The sequence below is a fragment of the Lissotriton helveticus genome, chromosome 6 (assembly GCF_964261635.1).
Source record: "Lissotriton helveticus chromosome 6, aLisHel1.1, whole genome shotgun sequence".
Lineage (NCBI taxonomy): Eukaryota > Metazoa > Chordata > Amphibia > Caudata > Salamandridae > Lissotriton > Lissotriton helveticus.
The window spans coordinates 12,398,784-12,422,016 of NC_136067.1; the positions used below are offsets into that span (position 1 = coordinate 12,398,784).

The 23,233-nt window shown below is 46.6% G+C and overlaps 1 protein-coding gene across 1 annotated transcript in view; it reads left to right on the forward strand.

The window, feature by feature from the left end:
- Positions 1–23,233, forward strand: part of LOC144762137 (solute carrier family 22 member 7-like) — a 184,249-nt gene that overhangs the window by 151,528 nt on the left and 9,488 nt on the right. Inside the window, exons 7-9 of the mRNA XM_078647283.1 lie at positions 2,984–3,198; positions 15,240–15,348; positions 19,230–19,436. Coding sequence (XP_078503409.1) covers positions 2,984–3,198; positions 15,240–15,348; positions 19,230–19,436 — 531 coding nt within the window. The remainder of the gene's footprint in view (positions 1–2,983; positions 3,199–15,239; positions 15,349–19,229; positions 19,437–23,233) is intronic.

A 23,233-nucleotide genomic window follows, 5' to 3' on the forward strand; every position in this document is an offset into this window, starting at 1 on the left:
CCCTGAATCCATTGAATCCTAACGGTAATTGTCAAGGCTTCTTATTTTAGTGTTTTAGATCTATCCTCGGCCTACCACCAGGTGGAGCTAGACCCCTCCTCAGGACATTTGACTTCATTCATAACCCCTTTAAAAGCACTCCAATACAAAATAATGCCTTTTTGATTGGCTTCGACTGCAGCAGCATTCCAAAGAATAATGCAATACTTATTACATTACATTCCCAAAACCATCCGTTTCCAAGATAATATTTAGATTTTTGGCAAAAGTATTGAGAAACATGATAGTGGCAGTGTTAAAGAGACTAAAAGAGTCAGGGTTAACCATAAAAAAAGAAATATATTGCATAGGGGTAGCCTCTGTGGAATATGTGGGTCACACAATATCACAAGAGGGCATGAAACCAAAAATGTATTTGGTGGAATCAGTTAGGAAGGCACCAGTACCTACCAGAACAGATGAAGTGAAGTCCTTCCATGGACTTGCAGAATTTTTTTCCAAACTTTTTTTTACTTAGCAGTTGCATAATACACAGTTGCACTCAGCACTATACTGTAATATCACTCCAGCTGATACGATAGTGCAATCCAGCACAGCAGTCCATCAAAAAGAAACAAATGAAACAATGACCCACCAATTGGGACTGGGGAACTGCTACAGCAGTCAATTCTGGTTAGATACACATCTATATATAGATATCAGCTGTATAATATGCATATCAGCTTCGGCATTGTGTTTTAAGGCTATGTTACCTAAGCAACTGAAAACAGCTAAGGTGTCAAACATGTGAAACACGAAGAAGTTAAGAGACAATCAACAAGAACAGTGGCAGCAGATACCCATTGTGTGCTCTCCGTCTCCTGGACCCCTGACCGCAAGAAGAGAGTGGAGACAGGGAACGATTGAGAAAAGGGGGAGGGGGAGGGTGTAGCCTCCCCCCCTTGTGCAGGGTGAGGGCATGGGGGGGTAAAGGCAATGGGGCCCAAGCCCAACCTGATTTGCTTAAGTTTACTCAAAATTCTAAGCAGGGTGCAGGGATGAACAGCACCTCCCATTTCCCTATGGGAGCATGTATTATGGCAAGTTTATGGCCGTAATGCATGCTCCCATAGGGAAGTGCAGGAATGCGACTGGACAGTGTTCGGTCGCATCCTAATGAAGCAGTCAGGACCGCCGATCAGAAGTCGGTCTATCCCAGGACAGAGTTGGTATCAGGTGGACTTAAGTCCGCCTGACAACGTAATTAGCCCCAAATGTGTTCATCACATTAAAACAAGTACACTCATAATGTTTTTTAAAGATATTTTTTCAAAGAAAGGGTTCCATAGGTTTTAATAATGGACAATGGGGTACGTTACACTTCACACCAGATGCTGGAAGTTTTAGAGAAACTATCCATAAAGCACATGAAAACAGCCCTTTACTGTCCTAGAGCGAATGGCACGATGGAATGCCTAAACCGCATGATCAAACAGTGCATGCAGAGGGCACAGATAATTCAGGCTCCCATTGCCATAGCTCTTCAAGAAACCATATGGGCATATCGTTCCACCCTAAACACCGTCACAGGTTGGTCACCATATTTTTTTCACTTAAAGGGAGGCAACCCAAAAGCAAACTGTCTGCTCATTGGCTTAAAAAAGAAGAACAACTAGTAGTCTCCAGGGACCAGGAAGTATAAAATCCATAGACAGCAAAACAAGTATAATCAAAGACATGTCAAGAAAAACTGTACTATGACTTCAAATCTCAAGAAGGGAGATTGGGTGAAGATCAAAATATCTGAAAGTAGAATAAAGGGGAGTTGTCATTTCTCTAAACCTGTGAGAGTAACATGGGTGGGAAAGAATGTTGTCACATTATGGAATGATCAGACCTGAGGAATGGACAAAATCTCTAAATTTAGGAATGTAACAAATATTTCAAACTCAATCCAACATAGTCAAGCCCAGGCAAATACGAGCAAGAACACCTAAGAAGCAGAGAAAATAAAAAGGGAAAGAAGGGTACCTTAATGGCACAAGGATTTTAAAATGTAGTAATGCCATATCAACCTGTCTATGTATCACTCCTTTCATATGGTTGATAAGGAGATGTGTTGTAATGACTTGACCATAGGGTTAAACCAATGTATTGCTTGTCCTTTCTCTTTTCCCTTATCCTCTGTTCCCCAAGCCCTCCCTCCTCTTTCTTTCACAATGAAATGTTCCTTCAGGTTGAAGGTGCTTTGGGATTCTGTTAAAATTCCATCTGACTTGATCTCTGACCAAAGAGCAATTAGTGTGTTAATAAACCTACTAAGAACCACGTGGCCTTTTTGACTTATTATAACAGAGAACTTAGTGGAAGTTATGCTTGCTCTATTGTAGGCACTCCAGTGAGAGGGACCGATTCACAGAACTAACTTAAGACAAAATCCTAAACTTACTACTTTTGGAATTCACAGAAGGCATTTAGTAGTAGTAAAGTTAGGATTGTGTCTTAAGTCTGTCCTAAGTCTGTCTTAAGTCTGTCTTAAGTCTGTCTTAAGTCAAACTTCAGACAAATTCCTAACTTTACTACTACTAAAAGCCTTCTGTGAATACCAAAAGTAGTAGGACAGACTTAAGACAGACTTAAGACAAACTTAGGGCAGACTTAAGACAGACTTAAGACAGACTTAAGACAAACTTAAGACAAACTTAAGACAGACTTAAAACAGACTTGAGACAAACTTAAGACAAACTTAGGACAGACTTAAGACAGACTTAAGACAGATTTAAGACAAAATCCTAACTTTACTACTACTAAATGCCTCTGTGAATACCAAAAGTAGTAGTACATTTAGGATTTTGTCTTAAGTTAGTTCTGTGAATCGGGCCCGAAGTATCATGTCTGTACGCAGGGGTAGGTGTGGTGAGGGATGTGAAATATTGTAATTAGTATTGTGAACAAACAGAGGACAACAGCTGGACTCAACTACCTCTTGCTTCGTGTTCAACAGGTTTGGGGTGCCTTTCACTTACTACGGCATCAGTTTTAGGATCACTGGCTTCAGCTTGAACCCCTACTTGACCCACTTCATTTTTGGGGTTATCGAGTTCCCAGCCAAAGTGGGGGTCTACCTAGTGCTGGATCACATCGGCCGCAGGCACTGCCAGGGCTGGTCACTCATCTTGGCAGGATCGTCCATCGCGGTGAACATGGCGATACCCACAGGTACTCCGTCTCTTTCCTACTCTTGTCTTTGCTTTTCAGTTTGGCTCTAAATTCATCTCATCGTCCTACAAAGAGATCTGTTTGTTGACCAATTGATGATGCATCTGACACTTGGCTGGACTGTCTGCAAGTCATAGATGCTAACTTTTAGCACGAGGACACCTTGCAACCTTTAACACACTCCAGACAAAGATTTGACTGGTTTGTTCTACTCAGTTTGAAGGATTTTTACTGTTTTGAGCCTGTCTAACCCCTTCTTTTACACAGTCTGTAGTGATCAAGACAACACAGGTATGGTGAAGACAACGTAGGTTTATCGAAGAGTAGATAAAGCAGGTAAGAAGGTCTCTTCAATATCCTGTCACCCAGGCACTCCACACACATCCCACACACCAAATATTCCACTCAGAACACTCACACAGGCTGAGCAGCCAGGAGCAAGTTATCATAAGAGACAAATAGACACAGGAGAATACTACACAGTCATTATCTTGTAAGGCAACATCTGTTTCTGGGCTTAAGAACGGTGATGGATCAAACTCAGATCTTTTGACTGGGTGTGAGTGTTTGATTGATTCAGATGCTCCGTCCATCACCACCCCCTTTTTGTACCGCTTTGGCCGCCATAAGTGTGGCAGGGTATGCTCAGACGTGAGTCCCTTGCTCACTTTGCCACTGGAGTCAAGCTATCCTGGCTGAAGACGGCTGGAATGCCAGAAGCCGGTCCTCGGAAGCTTGTTTCCGGTCCAGGGAAGACATGGCTTGGCAGTTCGGGCTGGACTGTTCCCATGAGGCACAGGGTCAGACTGATTTGCATATAGCCATGTCTGAACTGGGGTGGCAGAGTGGGCTAAAGAACGGTGATGGATTAAACCCAGATCTTTTGACTAGGTGTGAGTGTTTGATTGCTTCAGATGCTCTGTCCATCACCACCCCTTTTTGCAACATCTGTTTCTCAGCATTGATAAACAGCATTATCTAGAACTCCTGGAGAAGGGAGAAGTTTGACTTAATGGATTTGTTACTGAGATAGCGTCATCCATGTGGACTCATGAAGTGTGCCCTGAATATATGTGCTGGAGAACTGTCTCCTCGTGAGTTGAATCTTACTAGGTCTCTCAAAGAAAGGCCCTACAGCAGTTCTTGAATGCAAGAAAACCCTTCTCCAGTTGAGGACATAGAAACAGCAGAGCTGTGGCCCGGTATCCATATCTAACCCTGCAGGCTGTCACCTGCACAGCTCACTGAGGGCCATATGTATCAAGCACAAATGCGTTCGCAAATGCCGAAATTCGCAGAATTTCGGCGTTTGCGAACGCATTTTTGCTAAATTGTATGTATGTAGGAAATCCGAGTGCAAAATAAGAAATCGCAAATTTGCGATTCCTTATTTTGCGATTCCTTAAATGCAATGTAAGAAGCACCAGGAAAGTGCAATTTCGCCTTAAGGAGTCGCAAACTACCACCAACTTCAAGTTGGTGGTAATTTGCAATTTCTTTCACAAATGCACTTTTTGCATTTGTGAAGGTGCCATGTGGCTCCCATACATGCCCTTAGGGCCCTTAGGGCATGTATGTGCGCCATATGCGCACACATGTGAATTTCAGGGGTGCATCAGGGTGTCGTTATGACACCCTTGCACCCTTGAAATTATTCTCAATTTGCGATTCTCAAATTGCGAATCGCAAATTGAAAATAACTTCCCATTCATTCCTGACTTAAGACAAACTTAAGACAGACTTAAGACAGACTTAATACAGACTTAAGACAAAATCCTGTCCTAAGTATGTCTTAAGTCTGTCTTAAGTCTGTATTCAGTCAAACTTAAGACAAAATCCTAACTTTACTACTACTAAATGCCTTCTGTGAATATCAAAAGTAGTAAGTTTAGGATTTTGTCTTAAGTTAGTTCTGTGAATCGGGCCCTGGGTGTTTCCCCCAGAAGGCTGGGGTCGTTTTTATTACTGGGGAGGCGGTTTTGTAGAAGTTCTGCAATTTTAAATGCACTGCAGAGGTAATTGTATATGCAACACAAAAGTGGCAAGATAACTCTAGTGGTTAATGTACCTGCTGGAGGGAGATCAGAGCTTTGTCTAGTAGCAGTTTGACTCATCTAAGGTAGCCCAGAGGGTTACTATACCTGCTGCAAAGAACATGTACTATGTAGATCACAGAACAGTATTTTATGTGCACTGCTCAGTGGGTTACTGCTTTTTGTCTCAGAGACCCTTTTGTTATTCATAAGTTACAATCATAATCTAGCTCAGTGAGCTATGAACTGCCATCAAAAAGCTGAATGTAAAGTACATGGCACAGGTTGGAAAGTTATGCTTTTGTTTTACCAAGTCATCGATTATCCTAATTTTGCTAAAAGGGATTTGTTTGAGGGTAATAATAAATTGTTATTAGTAAAGTCAACCACAACTACTGTGCTACGTTCAGAATCCTGAGTTTATGCTTCCCCAGACCAAGCACTGTTAAAAAATGCCTACCCATATGGATGACGTGAATCCTACAACTTGTAGTCCCCTTTGTCTTAAGTAACATTTTCTATATACTGATTTACACACGTTTAATTCATTACCTGTGTATGTGTGTGGTGTAAAATACTCAGGGGCATATTACCAACAACTAGCGATAATTTTTGTCTCTAACTTGTTTAGAGACAAAAATTATCGCCGCACATCGGCGATTTTTATCGCAGATAAACCTTGCTATTAGCAAGGTTTATCGCAAATGCGATAAAAAACGGCCGCAATGCATGAATATCGCTGAAAAGTCAGCGATATTCATGCATTATCGAGCAAATGCTCTTAGCCATGTTATCCACCTCCCATTGGATAACATGGTGAAGAACTGCTCAGGGCAGGTGTTAGCTTTTGGAGATATTCGCGCTTAGCGCGAATATCTCCAAAAGTTGATAATAGGAGATAGCGATGTTAGCGACTGTTTCCAGTCGCTAACATCTTGGCACGCCCACTTTGCATGTTATTAGTGATAAATATCACTGACATGCAAAGCGGGGCCCAAGATGGTCGCTATCTCCTATTAGCTGTCACTAACTGGTGTTAGCGACAGCTTGGTAATAGGGAGATAGTTTTATCTCCGCTTTCTTGGCTTTTAAAGCCAAAAAAGCGGAGATAAACCCCTTGATAATATACCCCTCAGACTCCCTACACTGGTATGAGAGGCGCTATAAAACAAATGAAATACATGTGAGCGGTTTTGGAGAGATGAGAGGCGCTGTTGGAGGGTGATAGTGAGGGAATCATTGAAAATCCCCAATAAAGTTTGCTGTATCCTTGTGCACAGTAAGGTCATCATGGACTATACATTAAAAACAAATACACTTGAATGAATATATTATGAAAAATGTGTTGTAGAATGCACAATTTTTTCCCAAATTTTCTTCGGAGGGAGAACCCCTCCTGCCCCGTTGTAGTGGTCAGGCTCGCTTGTATGGGGAGTCGTCTGAGGACATTTGCCAGGTTCAGTCTGGCCCTGCTTGGTTGACGGGGAATGATTCTGTCTCAGAGTCTGAACTTGAGCGGGTACCTACCCACTGTACCGGATGTATGACGTTACAACGCATACTTTTACCACGCCTACCATTACCACGCATTTTTTACAACGCAGGATCCATTACAACGCATACCATTACAACGCATGTATTTACAACGCAAGTACCTTTACAACGCATACCATTACAACGTAAGTATTGGTAAGTATATAATATTTTTTAAAATGTAATTTAATTAAAATTAATATAATGTAATTTAATTTAATTTAATTAATTTAATTTAATTTAATTTAATTAATGTAATTTAATTTAATTTAATCAATTTAATTTAATGTAATTTAAATTTAATTATATTTACTTTTTACCCTGTACCCCTTTACCCAAAAACCCAAAACTGACCCTGAACCCTAAAAATACCCCTTTACTCAAAAACCCAAAACTGACCCTAAACCCTAAAAATACCCCTTTACCCAAAAACCCAAAACTGACCCTGAACCCTAAAAATACCCCTTTACCCAAAAAACCCCAAACTTACCCTAAACCCTAAAAATACCCCTTTACCCAAAAACCCAAAACTGACCCTGAACCCTAAAAATACCCCTGTACCCCAAAAACCCAAAACTAACCCTGAACCCTAAAAATACCCCTTTACCCAAAAACTGAAAACTGACCCTGAACCCTAAAAATACCCCTTTACCCAAAAACTGAAAACTGACCCTGAACCCTAAAAATACCCCTTTACCCAAAAACTGAAAACTGACCCTGAACCCTAAAAATACCCCTTTACCCAAAAACTGAAAACTGACCCTGAACCCTAAAAATACCCCTTTACCCAAAAACTGAAAACTGACCCTGAACCCTAAAAATACCCTTTTACCCAAAAACTGAAAACTGACCCTGAACCCTAAAAATACCCCTTTACCCAAAAACTGAAAACTGACCCTGAACCCTAAAAATACCCCTTTACCCAAAAACTGAAAACTGACCCTGAACCCTAAAAATACCCCTTTACCCAAAAAACTGAAAACTGACCCTGAACCTTGGACGGCGTTGGTGATGGCCGCCTAGCCTGTTCTCTGCCGCACAGGGGAGCGATCCTTTCGTCTTTTAAGGTCGGAAAAACACCTCTTCAGCCAAATGAACAGTGGTGTTGGGCTTTGGACCCACTAATGCACACTCGGTGAGAAGTTAGGCGACTATTACCGGCGGGACGCACCTCTTTGCCGACATGCTGCCACGCTACTGGTAGTGAGCCCGGAGCGGAGCGCCGACAGCCTGTACGGAACCTGGCGGGAAGCGGCGGATCTGAGAGCCGCACACTGAGGGAAGGTGAGCCTTAAAGGATGCGCCAATCGATGCATGGCTCGCGAAATACTTAAGCTAACCGGCGTGGTTTGTGATTGCCGGTGACTCCGTGTGCCCGCCTGCCTGTCCCTAAGATGGCCGCCCACCAGCTCCCTCGCTCGTAGTGCGCTACAAATGCGCTAATATTACTGCCAATACCCAGCGGAATGCTCCAACGGCACAGTGTCTCTGCCCCACGCCTTCCTGAAGGAAGCCCCTGATAGTATGAGCGCATTTCCAGCGGGGTTATAGCTGAAAATAGCGAGAGCCTACCTTCCTTGGCGCCTGACCCCAAGATGGCGACTCTGTTTGATTTTTCCACCTCTTTTTCGGCGCCAAAACGGGAAAGATGAGCAAAAACAGTGATCTGTGCACTTTAATCAAATGGGAGGTTACTCCATCAGCCCTGCAGTCCCAAGGTGGGAAGCCTAACCTACCACTCCTAATGACACATTGCACATTATCTCTTGGAGGTGCAGCCACAAATGAAGTTACAGCCACTAGCAGAGCTTGACACATGAACATTAACCAGCATTGAGTAAGCCAAAGGCCCAGAGCAAGAGATCCAGACCGTATCTGGAGCGCATCAACACTTTCTGCCAAAACTCTGAGCCTCAAAGTCACAACCTGGGGGTCTCTGTTCGAAGACCTAACTCGTCCAGCGCTTTGACATCCTTCAGGCCACCCTGTCCTTTCTCGCAAACTGGAAGGCCGTCGCAATAGCGTCCACCACACACGAATCTCCTTCAAAATGGCGGACAGGGATGAGAAAAAGAACAGCAAAAAGGTGAAACCGGAACCCTCATTGTCGGACTCTCCTATTAAATCGAGGACGGACGTCAGCAGTACCCTAGAGGTAATCCTGAAAAAACTGGCAGAAGTACACGACCTAGCAAAATCAACCAAATCCAACACTGACTCTATGCAGCTGGAACTTACTGCAATTAGAGCTGACATGAGCTCTGTACACAAAAGCATAGATGAAGCGGAACAGAGAATTAGTGACTTAGAAGACAAATCTAATACTGCATCCACTTCCATTCAGCAACTCCAGGGATCAACGGTCCAACACAGACGCCAGTTAGCGGAATTGGAGGACAGAAACAGAAGGGGCAACGTTCGCATTTTTGGAATCCCAGAAAATGCAGAGAAAGATGCGAATTCCTGCGTAGACTTCCTATAAGCTTGGATTCCGAAGATAACAGGGATATCCTTCCACCATGAGTTTGAACTCGACAGAGCCCACAGAGTTCCCAGCTACATCCCTCATGGATACAGAGGCCCGTGTCCACTGATATGCAAACCACTGAGGTACCAGCATACGGAGGCTATTCTTCAATTCGCAAGACGCAATCACAAAATCACTTGGGAAGGCCATAATATAACTTTCACCCAGGACTACTCGAAAGACACACTCGAAGTCCGGAAGGGCTTCCTGGCCCTGAAAGAAAAACTTAGATCGAAAGACATTCAGTACTCCTTTGTTGGTCCGGCGAAATTCAGAATCACCATACAGGGCAAACCGAAATTCTTCACGGACCCCAACGCACTGGCACAATTCATCGGAGACTCCCCACCGCAGAACATGGACTTGTCCAACGGCCCCTCAAACAAACGGAAGACCAACTCGCAAGAAAATATAAACTCGGGTACTGGTCATGGGTGACTCTGACAGGTCAATCTCAAGCCTCTAACTTGAAGTTGATAGTGCTCTCATTATTCAGTATCTTCTACAGTAGATAATAAGTCGAAATAATCTTCACCCGTGAGCAGCCGAACATTCTGCTGCCGCTTCGGTGTCAGTTTCTGTTGATGCTTTGAATCTGTTTGACTCCGTCAGGTAAGACCGCTCAGCGTGCATACCGAGGTCACCTGTACACCCACTGATATCCTTGTCGAATGGTTTAGAATGGAACTCGCTTTGTGCTCTCTAATCCGAAATCAGGGCGTATGCTCTGCTCCATCACTTTTAACACCATGATCCTACCAGGGACTAAGTTGGTCCTCAGAGACTTTATATGTACCTGTAGAAAGTCCCCTCATGTCATCTTGTCTTCTGATTGCGCATACCTTTTGTTTACGCATGTCTTTCATGTCTTACACGTACGAATGTACACAGTATGCGTGGCTAAATGGTCATGTTCAGGTACCCTTTCCTCATTACTCTTATTGAATATGTTCTTAAACTTCACTCCTTAGTTAGGTTTCATGGTTACACGATTTATCAGTGTCTCAAACACTACTAGTTACTGCTTACTAAATACAGCTACCGAATATTGTTAGTTACCTGTTCCCTGTTACAACCACCAATCTAACCCCTTCCTGTGCCGCAGATGGATGGCAATGCCGTCGCAGTTCCCAAGTTCTTTTGAGAGGGGAGGGGGGAGGGGGGAGGGAAGGAGAGGGAGATAGGAAGGCGGGAGGGGGATGGGGGTAAGGGAGGGGGAGGGGAAGGAAAAAATCTGGTTTGTTTCAGCATGCTTTTTTTATTTGAGGTTAATGCTCTTTCTCAACTATATGTCAGCAAAAGGACTGCTTTCCGATAGTTCATGGGGGCTCCCGCAAAGCGCACACCGAGATCTAACCCTTCGTGCTACTAGCCTGCCCACAGTAATAGCCTACAGCACCATGTTCGCCACAAACCCGAAATGCGTCTGCTCAATCAGCACTATTGTAACAGCAATACACGCGAGACAGTACAGAACCAATGAAACAGCTTACTCATTCATACTCATCACACACCCACCACCCTCTAACATACTCTTCAACAATATAACGCCTGAACAAGAGTGACACAATAGTAACCAATGACTCGTAATACATCTATCTCGGAGGGCCTTAACATTGTTTCCCTCAATGTCAAAGGTCTTAATCATCCGGTCAAGAGGAGAAAAGTTCTGGAGTATCTGGCCAAATCCAAGGGTGACATCCTACTCCTGCAGGAGACTAAACTGTCAAAAGATGACGCTGACTTTATAAACCAACATTGGATAGCTCACAATATTTGCTCTCCAGCGGTTAGCAAAAAAAGGGGGGTTCTCACACTAATAGCTAAGAAATCCAACATCTCCGTAGTTTCACATACTCACGATGATAACGGCCGCTTCGTCATGGCACACCTTCAGAGAAACGAAGATCATATCCATGTCTTGAACGTATATGGCCCCAACAATGATGATCCAGAGTTTTGGGATTCGCTAGCCCCGACCCTAGATTGTATCCCCCAGGGAGAACTACTAATTATGGGGGGTGATTTCAACCTGCCACTAGACCCAATCACCGATCGACACTCCAATTGCGCCTACCACCCCACTCGCTCACATACTAGTTTACACCGCCTATGCTCCAGATTCAACTTACACGACTCATGGAGACTCCAACACCCTGACGGCCGTGATTACACCTTCTACTCGCCTCCTCACAATTCCTACTCGAGGATAGATTATATCCTCATTAATAGCCCCTTCACTCATCTCATCGAAGAAACCAGTATTGCCCCTAAACTGATTTCCGACCACTCAAGCATACAGACCAAACTAGTGGGTTCCAGTTCCATTCTCCCCCCTAAAAGATGGAGATTCAATGACGAAATATTTTCCGAGCCGGAAAACAAACGAAAGATCGAGGATGCCATCCTAGATTACCTCAAATTTAATGACACCCCCGACTCAGACAGAGCGAATGTTTGGGAGGCACTCAAAGCCACTCTGAGAGGAGTAATAATAGGCATTCGAGCCCAAGCTAACAAAAAATTAAACAAAGACTTGTCCACTCTGGAAGGGAACATCAAAAAGCTGGAAACCGCCCATATGGCAGATCTCCAAAACTCGATGATCTTAAACGACCTCACCAAACTCAAATATGAATACAACTCGATACTCAGTAGAAGGGCGGGGGTCTGGGTCAATAAGTTTAAGGCTCTAAGAACATGTGAGGGCAACAAAGCTGGGAAGATCTTAGCGTCATATCTAAAACATAAAAATAAGCAATTCAACATTGCCTCAGTTAAAGATAGCAACAACGACATCCAAACAAAGCAGAACCTAATTCTTAATACATTTAAATCATTTTACCAAGACTTGTACAAAAATAACCTAGACTTTGACTCGGAAGAGTGTAACAGATACCTAACCTCACTGGGTCTTCCTAAACTCAACGATACTGACAAGGACACACTGAACTCTCCGATTACCATACAGGAAGTATCAGCGTCCATTAAAACGCTTAAATGTAAGAAAGCACCGGGTCCTGACGGGTTCTCAGCCAGCTTCTATAAAGAACTCACGAACTCCCTGAGCCCAACTCTCCTAAAACTATTTCAATCCTTTAGCGTAACTAAGGGTATTACCAATTCAATGAGTGAAGCTACCATCATAGTCATACCTAAAGAAGGTAAGGACCCTCTGCTAACCAAAAATTACAGGCCAATCTCCCTAATTAATTTAGATTGCAAAATTTACGCAAAGATCCTCGCCACACGTCTAAATTTACAACTCCCAAAGCTAATTAGTACATCACAAGTAGGCTTCATGAAACAGCGCATGTCTAACGATAATACTAGGATCCTCTGTCACGTCATTGAAAAAGCCAGAATGTTTGCAGCCCCGGCCGTAGCCATTACCCTCGACGCAGAGAAGGCGTTCGACAGAGTCTCCTGGTATTTCCTCAAGAGCTGCATGTCCGCCTTTAACCTAGGAGAACCATTCACTGATTTGGTTATGGCCCTATACCGTTCACCTTCCGCACGCATTGCTATAAATGGTTCATTGTCGGACCCCTTTCCCTTAGAACAAGGGACAAGACAGGGCTGCCCCCTCTCCCCCTCACTTTTCCTCCTGGCAATGGAACCCCTAATTGCACATATAAAAAAAAATGAAAACATCAAAGGTGTGAAATTCGGAGATAAGTGCGTCAAACTTGCCGCCTATGCGGACGATATCCTGATTGTAACGGAATCACCAGAATCTTCCATTACTGCACTAATGACCACCATAAATAAGTACTCTTCCCATTCAGGATACAAACTCAACCGGGATAAATCTGAGGTCAAACCACTCAATATTTTGACCACCAAAGAGGTGCTGGGAGACTCAGGGCTATGTTGGCAACCAGAGTTTGTGAAATACCTAGGTATCGAGTTCGGTGACTCCCTCATGGAGACCCTCCATCGAAATGAAAAAATCACTTTAAATAAAATCAAGACAGAACTAGAGGGGTGGTCCCCCCGTTTCATTACTTGGCGGGGTAGGGTGGAAACCATCAAGATGATGATTTCACCTCTAGTTAATTACCTCATATCTATGCTCCCACTAACCCTCACATCTGACTTCTATCACAAATTAGATATGGCCATCTCTAATTTCCTATGGAAAGGGAAAAGGGCAAGAATCAGCATAAAAAAACTTCGCTTAGACAAAACCGCGGGTGGGGTCAATTTGCCAGACTTTAAAAGGTACGAGACCGCATTCCTAGCCAAACAAGGAGCCCACTGGCTCGCTCCCTCACCTGACTATACCCCAGTATGGCTAGAAATTGAGGAGGAAATTCTAGACGGTATCTCCCCTAGCGCGGCCCTCTCGTCTAACCTGAACAAGCTGACCCACTCTAAATCAATATTTCATAACACAAAATCTGCTCTCCTGAAGTTTGATAGAATCCTAGAAAACAACATCCGGGGCTCACGATGGGAATCCCTTTGGGACAACCGTAACATTATGTACAAGGGTAAACCCATGCACAACGAGACATGGATCAAAAAAGGCATACTGTTCCCACACCAGCTGTACGCGGGGGCATACCCTATTCCCTTCAGTGACCTACAAATCAAATACGATCTTGCACCAATTGAATTCTATACCTTCCTAAACGTAAAAACGGCTTTGTCCAAAACCAAACTTTACCCGACACCACCCTCACTCCCACCATACCTTGCCAGACTAAACAGACTAGGACACCAGGTTTCCCTTCTCTATAGACTCAGCCGTCCCCAACAATCTGGCCTTACTGCCCCAATTACACAATTCTGGAACAACCTTTCTTCCAGGCCAATCACAGACTCAGATTGGACCAACGCATGGATATCTTGCACGAGACAGAAAATCAGCCCTACACTCTCACAGACAAAATACTGGCTCTTACATAAGGCCTTCTGGACCCCAGCGCGATTATTTGCACACAACCTCACCCCAGATGCCTTTTGCTGGAATTGCAAACGCGCTGAGGGTGACTTGTCACACATCATCCTAGAATGCGACTGCGTGGCGCAATTCTGGGGGAAGATATTCGACTTGATCTCAAAGCTATTCCACATATCACCGGTAAAAGAGCTCCCTTACCTAGTTTTCGGGTTCACCCAGGACCCATCCCTTGATGCAGATGATAGAGCATTACTTGACCTCCTCCTCTCGGCGGCGGTTAAGACAGTCCTCAGCAACTGGAAGGATACCAGCAAGGCCAATTACGCAGGGTGGCTGAATTGGATAATCAGCTTACGTGGAGCAGACAATATTACACTCCTTCAGACACCGTGGCGCCCTCCCACGAGAAAACTATGGTCGACTCTTGATAACTACTTCACGTCACATAAACCACCTTAGATTGTCCCACACACCGTCCACGACCCACCAACATATGGTCCCCGACTGCCTTCATTGCACTATTGACTACCGTAGAAAATTGTCCTTAATGAATGAGTGAAATGCTGTTGAAATACAATGTCTGTTGCTAGATTGTTATTGGGTATGTGATACGTGCTCTACTGTTCTAGGCTAGATGCCAGCCATGTACTTTTGTACTGACATTTACTGTGATATATTGTAGCGTACAGTAATTCTGATTCGTAAATTTATGACTCATATTATGCTAATGGTTTTGCTTTTTATTTGTCTATGCTGAAACAACCAATAAAAAACTTTTGAAATAAAAAAAAAAAAATACCCCTTTACCCAAAAACCCAAATAATATTTTTAATAAAATAATATACTTACCAATACTTACGTTGTAATGGTATGCGTTGTAAAAGTACCTGCGTTGTAAATACATGCGTGGTAATGGTATGCGTTGTAATGGATCCTGCGTTGTAAAAAATGCGTGGTAATGGTAGGTCGTGGTAAAAGTTGCGTTGTAAAGGTTGTATACCCACTGTACGGTAACTTCTGATATTTCCTCTCCTCTTAGAATACGGCATAGCGCGCTCTGTAATCGCCATCTTGGGAAAGGGTTTCTCCGAAGCTGCTTTCACCACTGCCTTCCTCTACACCGCAGAGCTGTACCCAACAGTCCTCAGGTAAGGGATGAGTTTGAAAAGCATGCAATAGGGGCGGTATAGTTAAAACACTAAAGGCCCGATTCACAGAACTAATCTGAGGCAAAATCCTAAACTCACTACTTTTGGTATTCACAGAAGGCACTTACTACTTTTGGTTAAACTTACTACTTTTGGTTAAACTTACTACTTTTGATATTCACAGAAGGCATTTAGTAGTAGTGAACTAACTTTACTTCTACTAAATGCATTCTGTGAATACCAAAAGTAGTAGGTTTAACCAAACGTAGTAAGTTTAATCAAAAGTAGTAAGTTTAACCAAAAGTAGTAAGTTTAACCAAAAGTAGTAAGTGCCTTCTGTGAATAACAAAAGTAGTACGTTTAGGATTTTGTCTCAGATTAGTTCTGTGAATTGGGCCCAAAGTACTGATGTTTTTTTTTGGGAATGTTTTTATTATGCATTTGCATCAGCACAATACCCGTTGCAAGTACAGTATCATGTAATGATGCAGATAATCAATGTGTAATGTCCCTTTAGAACAATGCATCACATATATTATCAGAAACATCTGTAGGGGACATTGGTTTGCTCTTTAACGTAACTGTGACAAATGATATGGTTAACATTTTGAACAGACGCAGCATTAACTTTCAAAGCCAAGATCTGTGGGCCCGATTCACAGAACTAACTTAAGACAAAATCCTAAACTTACTACTTTTGGTATTCACAGAAGTTAGGATTTTGTCTTAAGTTTGTTGTAAGACAGACTTAAGACAGACTTAAGACAAAATGCTAACTTAAGTCTGTCTTAAGTCTGTCTTAAGACAAACTTAAGACAAAGGGCCAGATGTAGGTAAATCTCATTTACCGATTCATAAATACCGAATTTTACCGATTCGGTATTTATGAATCGGTAAATAAGATGTAGGTAATAATTCGGTATTTTTTACCGAATCGGTAAGATTCGGTATTTACTGATTCGGTAAATACCGAATCGGTATTTGCTATTGAATCCTTTGGGCCTTGAAGCCCATAGCATTCAATAGCAAATACTGAATTGGTATTTACCGAAACGGTAAAAATACCGAATTGCAAAGGGGGACAGGGTGTCACTTTGACACCCTGTTGCACCCCATGTAACTGGCTTCTGCGCCATGTGGCACACAGACATGCCCTTAGGGCATGTCTGTGTGCCACATGGCACAAGTGTACATGTGTACATGCACAGATGTGCATGTACACAGGGATTCGGTAAAGAAGGACATTATCCGTGTATAGGGAGACCGCATCTAATTCTATCCCCAGTTAAATGCCCCACTCCTCCCCCGAGCTTCTCAGATGTTGGGTCAATGGTTCCCCTGCCAATGCAAATAGAAGCGGGGACACCCTTGGTGTGTGTTTCCACTTGTTCCAAAGGGGGTTGAGATAAGCAGTCCCGTTTTAACCCTGGCAATAAGGGTTGTGTAAAAAAGGCAGATGAGATGAAGTAGCCTCATCGGGATCCCCAGTCGCGAGAGTACTGGAAACAGGTATTCTCAGTCCATGGTGTGAAATGCGCGATCTACGTCTCTCACTAAACAGGCAGCAAAGGGCCAGCGGGGTGGAGCCTGTTTCAGTACTCCATGCAACCTGCGTATGTTTAGAGTGGTCGAGTGATAGGGTATTGGTCATATCATGCTCTGTAGTATGTTGTGAATGCGTTATGTATATCTAACTGGCTGGTGACCGTATTCGTTGGGATTGCCGTATTGCCATGATTGGTACTTGTGGAGTCACGCAGCATAGGAGCCAGGCCAGTTCCCGGAGTCGATGCTCCAGGGGGCCTCTTGCACCCGTGCCTCGAGGGTACTCAGAGTCACCTCCAAAGCTGTCAAATCCTTATATAAGTCTGTCCGCACCCAAATCACAGTGCTAATGCAGTGCCCCCGCAGGACTACTTTGAGTGCCTCCCACTCTGTCTGCCTGGACGTCACTGTGCCTCAGTTTTTTGTAAAGTTGTTAGTCAGCATTTCATGAGTCTGTGGGAGAGGTGTGGCGCCGCGGCCAGGCCGCGGCCAGGGCGACTGACGCTGGAATCTGGGGATCAGGGTTCGATCCCCAGCGCCGGCGGCAGGTTAGCCCAGCACCATGTGACTCTGGGCAATAGCTTGTTTAATCTTCCCGGCGGCCCCCAGCGCCTAGAGACCCTAACGGGTGATTGTGCGCTTTACAAATGTGGATTATTATTATTATTATTATCCTGAAACACACTGTCTTCCAGCAAGGTTGACTGCAATCACCAGGTGGGTACAGGTGGGCGGGGAACACCCCAGCACAAGTGCAATGGAAGGGTACTATGATCGGAGAATGTGCAGCCTAAATATTCACCGACTGTTACTTGTTGAGTAAAGAAACCATGGTGCTTATATACTGTGATAGTTGCAGTGTAAGCATGGAGGTTCAAAAAGAGGCGGTACAAGTGTACACTCAAATATCTATTCACATATAAGGGTACATGAGAATCACTTAGTCAGCAGAGTGGGCGGAGTAACATAGTTGCCGACATCAGTTAAAATAGCCTGACAGTTAAGTCTGTAACGGGTGCATTCTAGCAGCTACAGGCCTTTCTGATCATACATTGCATAACCAAAATGGCTTCAGCTTATGCTAACAGCAATTTCTGCTAGTTTCCACAAGGTGGAGTAGCACCAGCAGTATATGGGGGACCAATGTGTCATCCACTGCGACAGTCCCAGTGCAGCTGACACCACAAAGGGGAGGTCGGCAAGGGGGGTTGGCTGCCCAAGGAATGCAGTCTAGGCCCCCCTCGCCTATCCATGCCTCTTGACAGTCATCTCAGAGCAAGCAGCCTGTCCAGGCCATCGACAGTAGGTGGCAGCAGTTAATCTCCCCCAACACATACAGGTGTGTGATGCATAGGTACTCGGTACATCAACGTAAGCCCAGGAGTCTTGTACCTCTAGATGTAGTTTACTTTTTAAGGATAAGTAGCCAGGAGTCCACCAGTGACAGCTTCACTCTGGACTCTGCCTATGTGTGTGTGTGTGTGGTAAAGGATGGTGCTGAAGAGCCAGTGACAGCAACACTCTAGACTCTGCTTGCCTGTGTGTGTGTGTGTGGGGGGGAAGGACGGCGATAAAAAGCCAGAGACAGCAACATTCTAGACCCTGCTCATGTGTGTGTGTGTGTGTGTGTGTTTGTGTATATATATAAAAGAATGGTGATGAAGAGCCAGAGACAGCAACACTCTAGACTCTGCTTGCCTGTGTGTGTGTGTTTGTGTGTGGTGTGGGAAGGACGGTGATGAAGAGCCAGAGACAGCAACACTCTAGACTCTGCTCATGTGTGTGTGTGTGTGTGTGTGTATATATATAAAAGAATGGTGATGAAGAGCCAGAGACAGCAACATGCTAGCCTATGTGCGTGTGTGTGGTGAAGGATGCTGCTTGGTGACCCAGTGGTTTGCACACTGGAGCTTGCTTTCTTACGTTATTGAACTGAATGGCGGTGCTGGTAAGTGGTATCTACTTTGCTCACCTATGTGTGTTTGGTAAAGTATGGCGCTAGAGGCCAAGGGTATCTACACCCACCTGAGGCATGTGGGTGTAGTGAAGGGCAGTGTTGTGTGACCTGTGCTAGCCACACCAAAGAGCCCATCTATTTAAGTATGAGTAGCAAAAGATGGGGTGGAGAGAATTGGTGGTATTTACACTGAAGACACCTATGAGTATGTAGTAGAGTGTGCTGAATGTGAGCCATTTGCAGTCACACCAATAAAACTGTGTGCTTATGCTTACTAGTGTTGACGACACTAAATAATCTGTGTACTTCTGTGTGAAGTGAAGGGTGGTGCCAGTGAGCCACTGGTAGCCACACTAATGACCCTGTGTACTCTCTGCAGACAGACTGGCCTTGGATTTACCTCCTTCGTGGCACGGATAGCCAGTGCCACGGCGCCCCTGGTGATGCTGTTTGAAGACTCCTGGGTGCTGCTCCCCTCACTCATATTCAGCGTGGTGGCCCTGGTGTGTGGGAGTGTGGCCTTCCTGCTGCCAGAGACAACTCATGTGCACCTGCCGGAGACCATTGAAGATGTGGAAGGGGACAGGTGAGTGGGGATGGTGGAGGGAGAGCAGGACCCTGAGGTGACTGCCTTTTTCTACAGTGAGTGGTGCACAGCAGCTACACAGGGAATGTATAGAATGGCCTAATGCATGGTATGGTATTGTAATGAACCATGTGATGTTTGAGAGTTACAGCTATCCCATTATGGGTTTCTAGTTAAACAAAGGGTCACATTGACAACACTACAGCAAGTGTGCAGGGTAACAATCTCTGCCTTCTCCTGTATCTGGGGTTCCTGGGTACCCAGAAGGAACCAACACATTGAAAAACCACTGCATGCAGAACACACCAACTTCAGGTAGGTCGTGCGTAAGCTGGAGTCAGTGGCGTAACATACGCAGGGGCAGCTGACACCCACACTCCACTGCAGGGGCTTTTGTTATGCATCAGGAGGAAGCAACCTTGGAAAGCTCTTGGTTGATGGCTGAGACTTCAACTGAACCCCCCTGTTAGACGGACCGGGAGGGTCGGCCGAGGATATGGGGAGAGGTCTCCGGGGAGAGCCGTCTCCGGTGAATCGTACAGACAAGTAACTTCCCCCCCACAGACGGACACCACACAATGATAAAGTTCAACGATACTTTATAGACAATTCTTCAAGTACGGTAGAATGGCACAAGGAGGTCTGGACTCAGGGGTCCCCTCTATTCTGGTCTCTGTTTGGGAAAAGGGTAGCGGGACAGTCTTGTTACCAAAAAGATGGAAAATAGCTCTCAATCCTCGAGCTCGGTGGTGTAGATGAACGGGCCGCGGCGGAGCCAGCAGGTCCCGAGATGGATGAAGGAAGACGACGGTCCGCGGCAGAGCCAGCAGGTCCCGATGAAGGTGGTGGTTACAAACGGTCCGCGGCCACGCCAGCAGGTCCCGACGATGATGAAGGATAGGGTGGTTCCCAAAGCCGCGGCAGCGCCAGCAGGCAAGACGAGGGTGCACAAGACAGAGCTACGGCAGCGCCAGTAGTCCGTCAAGGATGAGTTCTTCTTTGCGTCTCTCGACTCCAAGATACAACTGCCCTCCTGCTCTGGAGCTGCCCCAGTTATAGGGCTGGTGTGCTTTGATGTCCGGACCCTCGCACTTGGAGGTCGGGAGGTCCGGGATGAGGGGGTTCAGACACCCAGCAGGGGGGTGGAGCCAGCGCCCGGGGAGGCGATGGGCGAGCGGCACTTGGCGGGGGAGAGCCATCGACACCTCCTGCTCCCATTGACTGACCAAGTAGCCCGCTCACCTCCTGGGTGGATGTTGGTGCCGGAATGTCTGAGGCCTGGCCAGGCCCAGGGTTGAGGTCGATCGGGGGCCAGGCGGCCTCGTGGTGGAGTGTCCAAGATGGCGCCCAGTATGGGCGCGCAGGCCGGTAGTGGGTCGGCCTACGCGGTCAACAGGTTCGAGTGTAGGGGTCCCTGCGGGGACGGTGGACGTGCAATGGTGGTGTGTGGTACTTGCGTGGCTGGTTCGGGCCTGGTTGGGCCGGGGGAGAGCGGCCCTTCATGTGGCCTGTCCAACATGCGTCCCCCCCAGCTGAAGGCGGGGAGAGTTACCCATTCTCTTGGGGACTCTTCTCGTCGAGGCGGAAGAACCGGGACAGGCCATCTGCGTTGGCGTGATCGGGCCCAGGCCGATGCTCAACTGTGAAGTCCATCCCTTGTAGGGAGATGGACCAGCGTAGTAACTTCGGGTTTTCCCCCCGCATCTGCATCAGCCACTGCAGGGGTCGGTGGTCGGTCTGTACTCGAAAGGGTGTGCCAAAGAGGTAGGGCCGGAGCTTCTTGAGGGCCCATACCACCGCGAAGGCCTCCCTCTCTATGGTGCTCCAGCGTTGTTCCCGTGGTAGGAGTCGCCGGCTGATGAAGGCCACCGGCTGGTCATGGCCTTCGGTGTTCACTTGGGACAGGACTGCCCCAATGCCATGGTCGGAGGCATCCGTCTGGACGATGAACTCCCGGCTGTAGTCGGGGGCCTGGAGCACAGGGGCGGAGCACATGGCGGCTTTCAATTGTTCAAATGCAGCTTGACACTCTGGGGTCCAGTTGACTTTCTGGGGCTGATTTTTTGACGTGAGCTCTGTGAGGGGCCTCACGATAGTACCATAGTCTTTCACGAACCTTCGGTAATAGCCCGTGAGGCCCAGGAAGGCTCGTACCTCGGTCTGGGTAGTGGGGGGCTGCCAGGACTGGATGGCGGCAATTTTTAGCTGCAGAGGGGCCACCAGGCCGCTTCCCACCTGGTGCCCGAGGTAGGTTACAGACCCTTGCCCAATTTGACATTTGCTGGCCTTGATCGTGAGGCCAGCTTGCTGAAGGGCGTGCAGTACCGCTCGGAGGTGGTGGAGGTGCTCGGACCACTGGTTGCTGTATACAGCGATGTCGTCTAAGTAGGCGGCGCTGAATCCTTCGAGCCCCGCCAGGACCTGATTGACGAGCCGTTGGAACGTTGCTGGGGCATTCTTCATGCCGAAGGGCATGACTGTGAAATGGTAATGGCCATCGGGCGTGGAAAAGGCAGAACGTTCTTGTGCCCGGGGTGTGAGGCCGATTTGCCAGTAGCCCGCCGTCAGGTCGAAGATACTGAGGTAGCGGGCAGCTCCCATGCGGTCGATTAGTTCATCTGCCCGGGGGATGGGATGTGCGTCTGTCCTGGTGACCGCATTCAAGCCCCGGTAGTCGACGCAGAACCGGAGTTCTGGTGTGGTGCCGGGGGCAGCTGCTTTGGGGACCAGTACTACAGGGCTGGCCCAGGGGCTGTCTGAGGGCTCGATGACCCCGAGCGTGAGCATTTTGGCTACTTCCTCCTGGATGCAGGCCCGTACCCGATCTGGCACGCGGTAGGCCCGGTGGCGGATAGGGGGGCTGTCCCCCGTGTCCACATCGTGCGTACACCAGGAAGTGACACCTGGGGTGAGGGAGAACAGGCTGGCGAATTGTGACAGGAGAACTTGGCACTCCTGGTGTTGCTCTCGGGTGAGGGCCTCTGAGAGTCGGACCCCATCTACGGAACCGTCTTTCTCCCGCGTTCGTAGGAGGTCCGGGAGGGGCTCGGAGTCCTCTTCAGCCCCATTGTCTGTGGCCATCAGGAGGCTGAGTTCTGTCCGTACAAAGTGCGGTTTCAGTCTGTTAGCGTGGAGGACCCGGAGGGGGTTCCGGGAAGATTCCAAGTTGATGAGATAGGTAGCCGGACCCTTGCGCTCGACCACTTTGAAGGGCCCTGTCCACTTGTCTTGTAGGGCGCAGGGTTCGGTGGGGGACATCACCCATACCTGTTGCCCAGGTTCAAATTCGATGGAGGAGGCATTCCGGTCATACCACCTTTTCATGTCCTCCTGACTGGCCTCTAGGTTGGCTTTTGCTAGTTCTCGGAATCGCCGGGTCTGGTTGCGGAGTGTTAGGAGGTAGCGGAAAACATCTGGTGGGTTCTTTAGAGGGGGCATCTCCCAGCCTTCCTTAACTAGGCTGAGCGGCCCGCGCACGGGGTGTCCATATAGCAGTTCAAATGGGCTGAAGCCCAGGGACTTCTGGGGAACCTCTCGATATGCGAAGAGAAGGCACGGCAACAGTACATCCCACTGGCGACGGAGGGGCTCTTCCAACCCCCCGATCATCCCTTTGAGCGTGCGGTTGAACCGCTCAACGAGTCCGTTTCCTTGAGGGTGATAGGGGGTCGTGAACCGGTAGGTAACCCCGCACTGTTGCCAGAGAGATTTCATATATTTCGAAATAAAGTTCGTGCCTCTGTCACTGACGACCTCCCGGGGGAAGCCCACCCGGGAGAAGATCCCCATCAGAGCCC